General features: G+C 46.0%; 1 protein-coding gene across 4 annotated transcripts in view; it reads left to right on the top strand.

The window, feature by feature from the left end:
• GALNT13 (polypeptide N-acetylgalactosaminyltransferase 13) overlaps positions 1-15,244 on the top strand; it is a 338,848-nt gene that overhangs the window by 9,702 nt on the left and 313,902 nt on the right. For 2 of the 4 annotated variants that reach the window (XM_075933416.1, XM_075933418.1), the window contains exons 2-3: positions 13,153-13,267; positions 13,696-13,945. The exons of 1 other annotated variant lie outside the window; for it this stretch is intronic. In XM_075933416.1, coding sequence (XP_075789531.1) covers positions 13,804-13,945 — 142 coding nt within the window. In that variant the 5' untranslated portion in view covers positions 13,153-13,267; positions 13,696-13,803. The remainder of the gene's footprint in view (positions 1-13,152; positions 13,268-13,695; positions 13,946-15,244) is intronic. One more of the 4 variants, XM_075933417.1, reaches the window with a different exon arrangement.

The raw sequence follows: 15,244 nt of genomic DNA on the forward strand, positions 1-15,244 counted from the left end.
GTCTTTCTCTTCCCCAGTGCTTTAAGGCTGGATTCTGGCAGCCTCCTGTGCTGTGGGAGAAGAGACTCTGAAAATTCTCATACTAGCATCCCTGTGCAGGAGCAGATGTATTTTGGTTCTAGGTTAATATCTGAAAAGGTAAACTTTGAGCAAGGGAATAAGCAAATACATATTTTGTTTGTTTGGAAATGTGATAATGCATGTAAGTTAGTAGTATAATAGTTTTTAAAAAAATAAAATTTAGGTTGAGTACTGGAGTAGGGAAGGGGATGCCCTTTTAGTAGGATCTATCAGAATGTGGAATAGTTTTCAAAATTGTTGTCAGCTTCGTCACTCAGGCTTCTAAAATCTAGCTTGGACATCACAACACAAAATATATTGTAACTAATAGAGAGACAAGGTTGGTGAGGTAGTATATTTTATTGAACCAACTTCTGTTGGTGAAAGACAATATCTTATCTTTTAAGTTTCTTACCCAGCTTGTGCTTCTAATATTTTGGGTCCAACATGGCTACAACAAGAAATGCTATAATGAATATCCCTGCACTGGAAGGAGAATTCCTTAGAGGAGCTAATAGGTCTTTTCTCACTCTAATATCTGAGAGTTGCAGATACGGGTTTTAAATGAAGAATAAGTCTATTTTTAAATGTAAAGTAGGAGACTCTCATGAGATAGGGGGTGGGAGCTAAAAAGAATTCTAAGACACAAAATTATGTTGATTTGATTTTTAGCTAGGAGAACCAAATTCTAATTTTGTCTCTTATCAAATGTGAAAAGGTGCTGTTTTGAGTTCTTGATAAGCTGTCAGTTCCATCATAATTTGTGCATATAATTATTTATAAATTAATAAATTACTTGTGGGAATCGAATGATGCCTCATGCTGTTTCTGCTCTATTCCTAGGATATTTGCAGACTACTAAAGTATACTGAGAATTGGTTTCACAGTAACTTAAACATGTTTTAACTTTGAAATAAGAAATCTGTATAAAATGCACTTTACTTTCCAAAAGCCCGGTTCAAGAAGATTGGGTTGCAGAGTTGACTTACTAATACCAAAGTATCTGGGAAGGTTTCTGGGACTGTTGTTTTGTGTGATTTGTGCTTTGGTAGCAAAACTGATTAAGTATAAAAGACATCTGTCATGTGCATTGTAGCACACTTTGAAAATTATATCTTTTATGGTGTCACGGTGCCAATATACAAACGTGCTTATATTTTCCGTGCAGTTTTTTTCCCTTTTGTGTTATCCAATTGAGAATTGTCACTAATGCTAAAGTTAACTTGGCATGAATATGGAATTTGTGTTGAGTTCTGTTTCTCCAAGTGTTACTGCAATATTACCCATTCTGTACATTCTGAATGTTTAGCGAATTCCTCAGCAGCCTTAAGTGGCTGATAGCCACATTCATTCTGCGACTCATCTGGGATATAAACTGAAATTATTTTCTATGTCTTTGAGCTCAGATGAGATGCTGGAGACTGCACTTGGTATAGCAGAGTGGAGTGTATAAACTGATTATTTCTTATGAACTGCACCAATGTTCCTTCAGATTTTTTTTTCCATCCACGTGCAGAATAAATTTTGTTATGTGTACCGAGGCACGTGTGGATGTGCATCACCATTAGAAACACAGACTGCCAGCTGTGGGCATGGTGGGTACTCTGCTAATCTGCTGGGTGGCTCCTGAATGTCTTCTGGGTGGTTGCCCAAGTTTACAGGGAACATTGCAATATTGAAATGGCACATAGCCGCTGCTGTGGAATTGCCTGCCCCTTTTCTTCTACCACTGGCTTCAAGCTCTTGGGATATCATTATAAGTGTGCTCATAAAATTCATAAGCCAGTTCCCCCGCAGCACTGTGTCTGTGGGAGCCAGGGGAGGTAGAGACACAGCGGGGAAACAGCATGAGGGGACAGCGTCAATCCCACTGCCGACACTTCTGATTTTGAAACACTTCTGCTCTTCTACATATCAAAAGCAGAAGCACCACAGGGAGCACAGGGTGAACGGGAGATTGTCTCCACTCACCCTGTGCTGTGTGCGGTGCCTCTCCCTTGCTGACTCTGAAAGGCAGCAAACTGGGGGACAAGAGCAGGTGCTGGGGAGAGCTGGCTTAAAAGCTGGTTTTCCCCCCAGCACCACCTTGGGAGTGTCACCTGCCCACCACTGGCTTTCTCAGAGTCAGTGGGCGGGAGGCTTGGGGATGCTGTTGGAAAGCAGCCCCTGTCTGCAGGGATCCCAGCAGGGAGCTGGCCCCCCATGGACAAGTGCTGTTGATATCAGGCAGCTCCTGTTCGCAGCGGCCAGGGATGGCCACGGCCAGGAATGGCCACAGGCAGGGGCTCCTCAGGCAGCAGCCTCTGCCCTGATTGCTGTAAACAGAGGTTGTTCTGGCATCATCCCCTGACCACCGCGAACAGAGGCTGCTGGTCATAGCGCGAGCCGGGACTGAGGAGTCCTGGCTCGTGCTGATTGCAGAGCCTCTGCATTTTAAATGGAGTAAGAGCACAGCAGCTGGCGGAAAAGCACTCATGGCCACTGAAGAAATCTGATTCTCAAATGCAAGAAGAGGATCCAAGGAGACTCCTAAGCTGCACACCCATTCCTTCAGTAGGAGTGTGACCCTGTCTAGAACGGCTAACAGCACATTCCTGGTCAGATGGCTTCCGAATCCACAGGACCTCGGTCTAACCTGGATTCAGCTTCCTCTTATTTGACCTCATCCAGTCCATCACAGCCTCCATGTCTGGATCTGATGTCACAGAGAAATAGCATTGGATGTCATCTGCACATTGATGGTACCATCCTCCAAATTTCCTCATGATCTCTCCAAGTGGTTTCATGTAGATGTTAAACAGCATAGGGACAAGAGGAAACCTTGTGGGACTCTATAACACATTCGCTATGGGGTCAAGCAGTAACCCCCTTCCTCCACCTTCTGAAAGCGTCCCGATAAGTAAGACCGGAACCACCACAAAGCAGTGCCTCCAATACCCAACTCTGCCAGGTGCTCCAGAAGGATATCCTGGTTGATGGTATTGAAAGCCGCCTAGAAGTCCAAGAGAATCAATAGTGACGCGCTTCCCCTGTCTCTCTCTCAGCGTAGGTCATCTACCAGGGAGACCAAGGTGGTTTCCATTTAAAAAACAGGCCTGAAGCCAGACTGAAATGCATCCAGATAATCTGTTTCTTTCAAGAAATCTTAGGGTTGCAACGCAACCTCTCACTTGAGTATCTTGCCCAGGCAGGGAATATTGGTGACTGGGCAATAGTTATTCAAGTTGCATGGGTTTAGGGAAGGCTTTTTAAGAGACAGTTTTACCACCATCTCTTTCGCGGTGAGTGGAACCATCCCAGATCTAAGAGAAGCATTCTGCTATATTCCTTCCCTGTCTGGGAAGGAGTATGGCAGAAAGGGATCTAGGGGTTATAGTGGACCACAAGTTGAATGAGTCAGCAGTGTGATGCTGTTGCAAAGAAAGCAAACATGATTCTGGGATGCATAAACAGGTATGTTGTGAGCAAGACACGAGAAGTCATTTTTCCGCTCTACTCTGCGCTGGTTAGACCTCAGTTGGAGTATTGTGTCCAGTTCTGGGCACCGCATTTCAAGAAAGATGTGGAGAAATTGGAGAGGGTCCAGAGAAGAGCAACGAGAATGATTAAAGATCTAGAGAACATGACCTGTTGAGGGAAGACTGAAGGAACTGGATTTGTTTAGTTTAGAAAAGAGAAGATTGAGGGGGGACATGATAGCAGTTTTCAGGTATCTAAAAGGGTGTCATAAGGAGGAGGGAGAAAACTTGTTCATCTTGGCCTCTGGGAATAGAACAAGAAGCAATGGGCTTGAACTGCAGCAAGGGAGGTTTAGGTTGGACATTAGGAAAAAGTTCCTAACTGTCATGGTAGTCAGACACTGGAATAAATTGCCCAAGGAGGTTGTGGAATCTCCATCTCTGGAGATATTTAAGAGTAGGTTAAATAAATGTCTATCAGGAATGGTCTAGACAGTATTTGGTCCTTCCATGAGGGCAGGGGACTGGACTCAATGACCTCTTGAGGTACCTTCCAGTCCTAGTATTCTATGATTAACAATCCCCTGGACCCAACCTGTCATCCCCTTCCCAGCTTAATTTAATAAGCCATGAAGGGCAGGTGTCGAGCGAGCATGTGGTCGGTTGCACTTCTCCAAGCAGCTTGTCCATATCCATGGTCTTCAAAAGCTGAAAATGATCAGAAGAAAAACTAGGTGGTGTGCTTGATACATTCCGTACTCTGCTTACATGATAGCCAGAATCCAAGTTGGACTGGATGTGAGCAATCTTAGCTGTAAAATGCTTCACAAACAAATCACAGTGGATTGCTGAGGGCTCTTCCATCTCAGCACAAGAGCCAAACTGTTAGAGGCTCCACACCACTCGAAACAATTCTACTGTCTGCGTGGAGTGCTTTTCTGGCATATTCTCTGTGTTGATTTGAGTACTTTGCCATCACTGTGTCTTACAAAAAGTGCTTCTGCAAATGTTGTGTGGACATTCTGTATGTCCTGCTTTTTTTAAAATGATGCAGCATGTTCACATACATACTCCACCCTGCTATTACCATACCAGTGCTCTGTGGCTCTCTTGTGGCCGAATGGGAGAGGGGAATTAATTGAGAGAACCTGCAAGATATTGCATGACAAGATCACTTAGCTGCTGAAGTTTGGATATGGCAGTGGGCAGAATTGCAGTGGTGCATTCAGGTAGTAAAGCTGTCAGAACCAGAAGACTATAATTGGGATGGCAGGAAACTTGGCCACATATACTGGCTTTTTATACTTAAAATTATGTTAGTGCAGTCTTAAAATGTAGTGGGGCCCAGCTAAATAATGAAATGACAGCAAATAAAGTGTTAAGGTCCTAAGAGATGGCTAAGGAATTACATTTCTTTATTCACTTATCCACCATTCTGTTATACCTATAATCCTGAGAAACATATACAGTTAATGTATAATAACATGTGCATAAAGATATCAACCAAATAGAGATCTTCTGCTCTTCCAGATGGTAAAGCAAAAAATTAAAGTGTTTTATCTGGCAGGGGCTTGAAAGCAATTGCTTACCTCGATAGCATCGGATTGGGTCGGGGCAGAGGCAAATAAGGGCACGTGGGGGTCAGAGGAGGCAGCAGTGCTCTGCGGCTTTGCTCTCCGTCTCCCTGGTCTGCAGGGAGACGGGGAGCAAAGCCTTGGAGCACGCCCGCAGCGGGACAGCCCAGGTGCGCTTGGGCTGTCCCGCTGCGGGCGTGCTCCGCGGCTTTGCTCCTGTCCCCCTGGTCTGCCCCAGGCTTCCTGGAATCAGCCGCTGATCAGTTTCAGCAGCAGCTGACTTGGGGACGCCTGGGTTTCTTAAGTTGAATCTGTATGTAAGTCAGAACTGGCATCCAGATTCAGCCGTGGTTGAAACTGATCAGTTTCAGCAGCGGCTGACGCCAGTTCCGACTTACATACAGATTCAACTTAAGAACAAACCTACAGTCCCTATCTTGTACGTAACCCGGGAACTGCCTGTATATTTATATAGTGTGTTAGTATTTTACTACATATAGAATAAGAATGTTGATTTAGCTGGAAGATGTTGTTATATCCAATATCCTATGGGAAAGCAAGCATACTTTATTTGCAATGGAGATATTAATGGTGCACGCTTTGGTGCTTTTTCCTGTCTGGAGAGCAGTTGAGGTAACCTTATTTAGTGTTCCTCCATTTATAAATAACTTGTCCCTTAAAGCTTTGCTGCCATCTGGTAAAGTGGTATCTCCTGTTAAATGGATTTAAGATTATACTATCCAGGAGAAGAGACATCTTCTCTCTTTTGGAGGATAAGCTTTTATGCTTTCACACACCACCAGAAATCCTGGAAATGGATTGTTTACTCTTACTTGATTAAGTGCATGCATTCCCCCATTAACTCTAGGTATTAAAAAGCTCTTGGTAGAACCTTTCAGGTATCCTTTTTCAGTTTCTAAGGAAATCTGAAGCTGAAAAGAAATTTGCAACAGTTCTGAAACCAAAATTATAAAGGCATTCTGTAGAAACCAAAATAATACAAAAATACTTTTAGTAAATACAAACCTCATGTGCTCACTAAAGTGAAACAATACAGTGGTTTGGAAACAGCTCAATTCCATCAAAAATCACTTCCTTGAGAAATACAGCTACCATTGGTGCTAGGGACAGGACTGCTGATTTTGTTGCCAAGCAACTGCTGTCAAAGTGAGACTTACAATCAAGCTTGAAATAGATTCACCTAAGAAAGTATCCCATAAGCAGAAGGATATTTGATGTTAGTGTGGGGGGAAATAGGAGAAAAATCTTGCTAAAATAAGAACACTTTCTGTAAGATTGGTTAATCAGACTGTTTCCAGTAGGCCGGGGTTCTCAAACTTTGTGATACCACGACCCCCTAAAATGTTAAATGAATTTGTGTGACCCTCACCCTCACTGCCCTGGGTCGCTTCCTTCCCCCTTCTCACCAGACTCTTTGCGCTCCTGGGGTTCCTTCAAGGTGTTTGTGGTCCTCAACGCCCTTCCCAGCTTCAGGCTCCTTCCCCCCCATCTCCTTCTCCTCTGTGCCTCTTTTCCGCTCCGCGTCCCTTTGGGGGGTGGGTGTGTGTGTGTGTTTTTCCTCTCTCTCTCTCTCTCTCTCCCCCTCTCCTCTGCTGCCTCCTCTGACCCCCACGTGCCCTTATTTGCCTCTGCCCTGACCCAATCCGATGCTATAGAGGTAAGCAATCGCTTTCAAGCTCTCTCCACAGGCTCTGCAGTGCTGAAAGCTCTGGAAGGGACCTCACAAGGAAGAAACCAGAAGGGAACACCATCTACTGGAAGGCATGGGATGTGTAGTCCTATGGATGGGGGTTCCATGGCCACCACCCCCAAAAGGAAATGACGGGTGGTGGTGGTCAGGGACTCCCTCCTAAGAGGGACTGAGCCATCCCTCTGCCGTCCGGACCTGGAATCTCGAGAGGTGTGCTGCTTACCGGGAGCTCGCATTCAGGATGTCACTGAGAGGCTTACCAAGCTGATCAAACCTTCGGATCGCTACCCCTTCCTGCTTCTCCACGTGGGAACTAATGATACGGCCAAGAATGATCTTGAGCGTTTTACTGCGGATTATGTAGCGCTAGGAAGAAGGATCCAAGATTTTGGAGTGCAAGTGGTATTCTCCTCCATCCTCCCTGTTGAAGGGAAAGGGCTGGGCAGGGATCGTCGAATTGAGGACGTAAATGCGTGTTTGTGCAGATGGTGTTGCAGAGAGGGCTTTGGTTTCTTCGACCATGGGACTCTGTTCCGGGCGCAAGGATTGTTAGGAAGAGATGGGATCCACCTAATGAAGAGAGGAAGGAGCATCTTCGCGGGCAGGCTTGCAAACCTAGTGAGGAGGGCTTTAAACTAGGTTTGTCGGGGGACGGTGACCAAAACCTTGAGGGGAGTGCGAAAGTCGGATACCGGGAAGAAATGCAGAGAGGAAGGGTCAAGAAAGGAGAACCCATGTTTCGAATGGAGAAGATAGGACGATCAACTGGTTACCTGAAGTGTTTGTACACTAATGCGAGAAGCCTGGGCAACAAACAGGAAGAACTGGAGGCCCTGGCCCAGACCAAGAAGTATGATTTAATTGGGATAACAGAGACTTGGTGGGATGACTCACATGACTGGAGCGCTGTCATTGAAGGGTATAGACTGTTCAGGAACAACAGGCAGGGGAGAAAAGGAGGAGGAGTTACACTATATGTAAGAGAGCACTACGATTGCTCTGAACTCCAGTATAAAGAGGGAGAAAAACCTGTTGAGAGTCTATGGGTTAAGTTTAAAGGAGCAAACAACAGCATTGATGTTGTGGTTGGTGTTTGCTACAGGCCACCGAATCAGGTGGATGAGGTAGATGAGGCTTTCTTCGGACAACTGAGCGAAGCTTCCAGATCGCAGGCCCTGGTTCTCGTGGGGGACTTTAATCACCCTGACATCTGCTGGGAAACCTATACGGCAGTACACAGGCAATCCAGGAAGTTTTTGGAGAATGTTAGGGATAACTTCTTGACACAGGTGCTGAAGGATCCGACCAGGGGCCGTGCGCAGCTTGACCTTCTGCTCACAAACAGGGAGGAACTAATAGGGGAAGTAGAGGTGGGTGACAACCTGGGAAGCAATGATCATGAGATGGTAGATTTCAGGATCCTGACCAAAGGAAGAGAAGAGAGTATTAAAATACACACCTTGGACTTCAAAAAAGCAGATTTTTGACTCCCTCCGAGATCTGATGGGCAGAATCCCCTGGGATGTTAACATGAAGGGGAAAGGAGTCCAGGACAGCTGGCAGTATTTTAAAGAAGCCTTATTGAAGGCACAGAAAGAAACCATCCCGACGCGTAGCAAGAGAGGCAAACATGGTAGGAGACCGGATTGGCTTACAGAGGAAATCCTTGGTGAACTTAAGCACAAAAAGGAAGCTTACAAAAAGTGGAAACTTGGACAAATGACGAGGGAGGAGTTAAAAGGTATAGCTCGAGAATGCCGGGGGGTTATCAGGAAGGCGAAAGTGCAAATGGAATTGCGACTGGCTAAGGATGCGAAGGATAACAAGAAAAGTTTCTACAGGCATGTTAACAAGAAGAAGGTGATCAGAGAGGGTGTGCGGCCCCTAATGGATGAAGGAGGTAACCTAGTGACAGATGATGTGGGGAAAGCTGAAGTACTCAATGCTTTCTTTGCCTCTGTATTCACGGACAAGGTTGGCTCCTGGACTTCTGCGCTAAGTGGCGCAAGATGGGATGAAGATGGACAGCCCGTGGTGGGTAAAGAACAGGTTAGGAACTATTTAGAAAAGCTAAACATACACAAATCTGTGGGTCCAGACTTAGTGCGTCCGAGGGTACTGAGGGAGTTGGCAAATGTCATTGTGGAGCCTTTGGCTATTATCTTTGAAAAGTCGTGGAGATCGGGAGAAATCCCAGATGACTGGAAAAAGGCAAATGTAGTGCCCATCTTCAAAAAAGAGAAGAAGGATGATCCAGGGAACTATAGGCCGGTCAGTGTTACCTCGGTTCCTGGAAAAATCATGGAAGGGATCCTTAAGGAATCCATATTGAGGCACTTGGATGAGAGGAAAGTAATTAGGAATAGTCAGCATGGATTCACAAAGGGCAAGTCGTGCCTGACCAATCTGATTAGATTCTATGATGAGGTAACTGGCTCAGTGGACATGGGGAAGTCAGTGGATGTTATATACCTTGACTTTAGCAAGGCTTTTGATACGGTCTCCCACAATATTCTTGCCAGCAAGTTAAGGGATTGTGGGTTGGATAAATGGACGGTAAGATGGATAGAAAGATGGCTAGAAGGCCGGGCCCAACGGGTAGTGATCAATGGCTCGATGTCAGGATGGCGGTGGGTTTCTAGCAGAGTGCCCCAAGGTTCAGTTCTAGGACCGGTTTTGTTCAATATCTTTATTAATGATCTGGATGAGGGGGTGGATTGCACCCTCAGCAAGTTTGCGGATGACACTAAGCTGGGGGGAGAGGTAGATACGCTTAAGGGCAGAGATAGGGTACAGAATGACTTAGACAAATTGGAGGATTGGGCCACAAGAAATCTGATGAGGTTCAACAAGGACAAGTGTAGAGTCCTGCACTTGGGACGGAAGAATCCCAAGCATAGTTACAAGCTGGGGACCAACCGGTTAAGTAGTAGTTCTGCAGAAAAGGACCTGGGGGTTACAGTGGATGAGAAGCTAGATATGAGTCAACAGTGTGCCCTTGTAGCCAAGAAGGCTAATGGCATATTAGGTTGCATTAAGAGGAGCATTGCCAGCAGATCCAGAGATGTCATCATTCCCCTTTATTCGGCTTTGGTGAGGCCGCATCTGGAGTATTGTGTCCAGTTCTGGGCCCCCCACTACAAAAAGGATGTGGACGCATTGGAGAGGGTCCAGAGGAGGGCAACCAAAATGATTAGGGGGCTGGAGCATATGACTTATGAGGAGAGGCTGAGGGACTTAGGTCTGTTGAGTCTGCAAAAGCGAAGAGTGAGGGGGGATTTGATAGCAGCCTTCAACTTCCTGAAGGGAGGTTCCAAAGAGGATGGAGAGAGGCTGTTCTGAGTAGTGACAGATGGCAGAACAAGGAGCAATGGTCTCAAGTTGTGGTGGGAGAGGTCCAGGTTGGATATTAGGAAAAACTATTTCACTAGGAGGGTGGTGAAGCACTGGAATGGGTTACCTAGGGAAGTAGTGGAGTCTCCATCCCTAGAGGTGTTTAAGTCTCGGCTTGACAAAGCCCTGGCCAGGTTGATTTAGTTGGAATTGGTCCTGCCTAGAGCAGGGGGCTGGACTTGATGACCTTCTGAGCTCTCTTCTAGTTCTATGATTCTATGAATCCCCCAGCCCGCTGCCTGAGGGACCCCGCCCTGTCCCAGCTGGGGATGTGTTCAGCCCCTCGCATGTGTGCTCCTGCACCGGACTCACTCTCCTGCCGCCTTTCCTCCTCCTGCAGCTGAGCCATGCTCCTGGAGTCTCGCAGCCATGCTGCGCGGCTTGCTGGCGGTTGCCTTCCTCCGCCCTGCCACTCTTCATGGCCCGGGGAAGAGAAGTCGTAAGTTTAAAAACCAAATCCTGCTGCGACCCCCCCTCTAAGTTGATTGCGACTCCCCTGAGGGTCGCGACCCACAGTTTGAGAAACACTGCTCTAGTGCAATGCTGGGACATCTATGTGGGCCATGGCGACTCTGTGCGGAGTTGCCAACACATGGGTTATCAGATTCTGCTGGTTTCTGTGTATCATGGTTTTTTTTCTTATCAGTATTACTAAAGTGACAGGTGCACAAAGCAAGGGAATGTGATGTGAGGTGTGGGCTGATTGCACACAATAATGACTGTAAGATCCATGTGCTCCCTCTGCATCCAATCCAAGTGCTGCTACAGTTCAATCTGCCCCCTCTGCAAATTCTAGGTATGCAAATACAGTTAGCAAAACTATTCTGGGGGACAGTCTCTTGGTTACAACAGTCTTGCAGCCCACTGAGCTAGAGGGCCACTCATTCATCCCTCTCACTGGACTTAGGTTGCCTATTGCTGCTCTAGTGGCCATTTGTTAAGTACAGGCAGTCCCCGAGTTAAGCGGATCCGACTTACGTCGGATCCGCAGTTACAAACGGGGCACTTCCTCTCCCTGGTCTCGAGCAGACCAGGGAGAGGAAGCAAAGCGGCGGCGGAACGCGCGGCCAGCTGACAGCCCAGACGCGTCTGGGCTGTCAGCTGGCCGCGCGCTCCGCTCTGCTCCCCCCCCCCCCGTCTGCAGACCGGGGTTGGGGGGGAGCAGAGCGGAGCAGAGCAGAGCGGCGGAACGCGCAGCCAGCTGACAGCCCAGACACGTCTGGGCTGTCAGCTGGCCGCGCGTTCTGCCGCTCTGCTCTGCTCTGCTCTGCTCCGCTCTGCTCTGCTCCCCCTCCCCCTGGTCTGCAGACCAGGGGGAGGGGGAGCAGAGCGGAGCACGCGGCCAGCTGACAGCCCAGACGCGTCTGGGCTGTCAGCTGGCCTCGTGTTCCGCCGCTCTGCTGTGCTCCGCTCTGCTCCCCCTCCCCCTGATCTGCAGGGGGGGGGGAGCAGAGCGGAGCACGCGGCCAGCTGACAGCCCAGACGCGTCTGGGCTGTCAGCTGGCCGCACGTTCCACCGCTCTGCTCTACTCTGCTCCCCCTCCCCCTGGTCTGCAGACCTGGGGGACGGGGAGCAGAGCAGAGCAAAGCCGCGGAGCCCGAGGGCAGCAGGATAGCCATGGCGCGTCTGGGCTGTCCCGCTGCCCGCGTGTTCTGCCGCTTTGCTCCCCGTCCCCCTGGTCTGCAGACCAGGGGGACGGGGAGCAAAGCAGAGCAAAGCCACGGAGCCCGAGGGCAGCAGGATAGCCACGGCGCGTCTGGGCTGTCCCGCTGCCCCCATGGTCCGCGGCTTTGCTCCGGACGCCTGTGGTACAGGAGCTGGGGCGCTGCCGGTTGGTCCCGTAGCGCCGCTCTGGGTGCCACTGGACCAACCCAGCAGCACCCCAGCTGCTCTGCCCCAGGTGTCCCCTAGTCAGCAGCTGCTGAAAATGACCAGTGGCTGACTACAGGAAGCCCCTGCCCCGGGCTTCCTGGAATCAGCCGCTGATCAGTTTCAGCAGCAGCTGACTTGGGGATGCCTGGGGTTCTTAAGTTGAATCTGTATGTAAGTCAGAACTGGCGTCCAGATTCAGCCACTGTTGAAACTGATCAGTTTCAGCAGCGGCTGAATCTGGACGCCAGTTCCGACTTACATACAGATTCAACTTAAGAACAAACCTACAGTCCCTATCTTGTACGTAACCCGGGGACTGCCTGTACTCTTATGTGCTCCAGAACTTCTCCTGAGCAGCACATTTTCCTGCTTTTTTCCCCAACCCTTCTCCCTCTTCCTTCCACCCCAATGGAAACCACTCAGGGGTGGTCCACCAACAAAGGTGTATGCAAAATATTTTGAGACATAACTGAATTGCAAGATTATTGGGACAAAAGTGTGTGTCAGCTTCTATGTTCCGCAGAATTATGTTCACACTGATACTAACAGAATATAGAACAGGGACTAGATAAGGGCAAAGCTAATGGGAAAAACATTTCTGAAGGGCCATTCATTGCTCACTAGCATAAAATCAGGTTTACCATCTTTGGTTTTGTTTGAGGGAGTGCATGTTTGAATTGCATCCTTAGCTTTTGTTTTTAATCAGCATGGAGAATATTGAAATATACAAGAATCCTGTCCCAGTACTCTAGTGAGAGAGATTCTTACAAGAAGGGAGCAGACTGGTACAGGATTGTATGGCATACATGCATGTACAATAACTTAGGTCCTGAGTTAGCTGTGTCACCCAAAGAAGATGAACTCTCTTTGCTACCTTCTTTTTGAGAAGCCAACAGAGATTTCCCCCCAATATCAAGAAAGTAGTTTGCCATAATTTTCTTTAATGCAATCTTTTAAGTAGGTTAACATTTAGATCCTCATACTGGAGCATGCTCTTGCAAATAAGGGCTCGCTAAATTGTCATTTAGTTTTGGGAAACACATGCAAGTAAGTTCTAATAGATGCCATATTTTGTTTTATTAGGCCCTCAGTAAGGTATCCAGCTGCTGAACATTAGGACACTGCTTTTGAAACCTGGATCAATACAGGAAGTGTCCTATATGATTTCCCATCTCTGCATGGAATGCTGTTTGTAATGGTAGGTGTGGAAATTAGAATCTAACTTTAATATATTACAATAAATGATGAAGTGAAGAGTAATCTCCTGGCCCAAGTATACTCTTTTAAAGGCAGTGTTCCATGTAGGTTGTTATAATATCTTGTGACAACTTCCTGCAGTGAAATCTGGTGCTAAAGTGGTGGTGTGCATTTTCAGCTTTCTGTGTTTACAGATTCTGGGAAAGATAAAATCCAACACAGGAAAAAATAAGAACTGGGCTTATTAAACAAAGGAAACAATTCTTTGAAAGATGGTTAGTACTACAAAGAGGATATTTAGATAGAAGTAAAACAAAATAAGTTAATATTTAAAATAGAGTAAAAGCATCTTAGAATGATGTTTGTATAATTTTGGACCTTAAACCATGTATTCTTGTTAGGTAATTACAACTTTTTTTTTAATTGCAGTGGATGTTCTCGACTTCACCTTCATACTGGAATTTAACTGTGTGGCTTGGATACATCCCAGCAATAGTCATCTTTACTCAGTGTGTGAACTAGAAACAAAGTCAAGAGATGAGGAGATTTGTCTACTGCAAGGTGGTTCTTGCCACTTCTCTGATGTGGGTGCTTGTGGATGTCTTTTTACTCTTGTACTTCAGTGAATGTAACAAATGTGATGACAAGAAAGAGAGATCACTGCTGCCTGCTCTAAGGGGTAAGCCCAAGTTCTAAATTTATGTACAAAGGTCACAGATGTTTTTAGAAGTATTTGTTCTGACCTGGAACTTGGACTGTTACATAATGCATTGTTCAAATTTAAAAAAAATCAAGTTTACCATCCTTAGCATAAATATTCGATTCAGAATGCTTAAGATTCTTCTTATTGTATTTGGTTCAGCTTATTGGTTATGTTAATTTATCTTAGCATTAGACAAATAGCATATTAGCAGCTCAGACAATTTGATATGAACAAAATTAAATAAGTCCCATTTATATGAAAGTACTTGTGTAGGAGAAACCACAGTACTGAGAACAGTTTTTCATAAAAACTGTTGACTGACATGAAAATCAGTTGATATGCAAAGTCTATGTAATTTCATTTATTATGATGCATGTAGAATGAATAGTTTGATTTAGCTCTAGTCATAAATTTAAAAAAAGAAAAAATACCTAGTCTTCCATACAAAGCCATTAGGATCATGTTTGATTTAATTGTAGCTGAACAGAAGGTAGAGACTGGCAAATATTTAGACAACCTTTTTTCCTTTGTTCTTCCCTTCCCCCGCTCCTCCAGTATCCACCCAAAAACCTCCTTCCCTCTAATGCTCATTCAGATGATTTAAATGAACTTGTTTCGTCTATATTTGTGGTTTGCTTGTTTTGCTTTCTTGAAATATTTCAATAATTTGCTTTACTGGCAGTTACCTAAATAGAAACAGAATCTTGAGAGATAACAGAAATAGTTGTGGAAAGTAAATTTTTTCGTGGAAAAACAATGAGGAGTCCAGTGGTACCTTAAAGATTAATATGTTTATTTAGGCATAATATTTTGGGGGCTGGAACTCACTTCCTCAGATGTATGGAGTGGAAACTTCAGTTTGGCAGGCATATATACACGTGCAAAATGGATGTGTTCTATTACTATGTGGCGCAACAGTGCCAAAGAGGTCAATTTATTCAGAGTGGATGTGGCCCATTGCCAACAGTTGATAATGAGAGCGTGAATACCAAAAGAGGGAAAATTACTTTTGTAGTGATCTAGCCACCCCCAGTCTCTCTTGAGATGCAATTTGATAGTGTCAAGTTTGCATATGAATTCCAGCTCTGCAATTTCTCATTGAAGACTGTTTCTGAAGGAGTGGGGTTTTTTTTGGCTGAAGTATGAAGTGTTCTCTTACTGTTTAATTTTATCGTTCTTGATGTTTGCTGTGTATCTATTTATTCTTTTGCATATATAGTCCAGTTTTGCCCAATATACATGGAAGATGGCACATGAGTAGATGTCTAGGTGAAC

This window comes from Pelodiscus sinensis, chromosome 7 (assembly GCF_049634645.1).
Source record: "Pelodiscus sinensis isolate JC-2024 chromosome 7, ASM4963464v1, whole genome shotgun sequence".
NCBI lineage: Eukaryota > Metazoa > Chordata > Testudines > Trionychidae > Pelodiscus > Pelodiscus sinensis.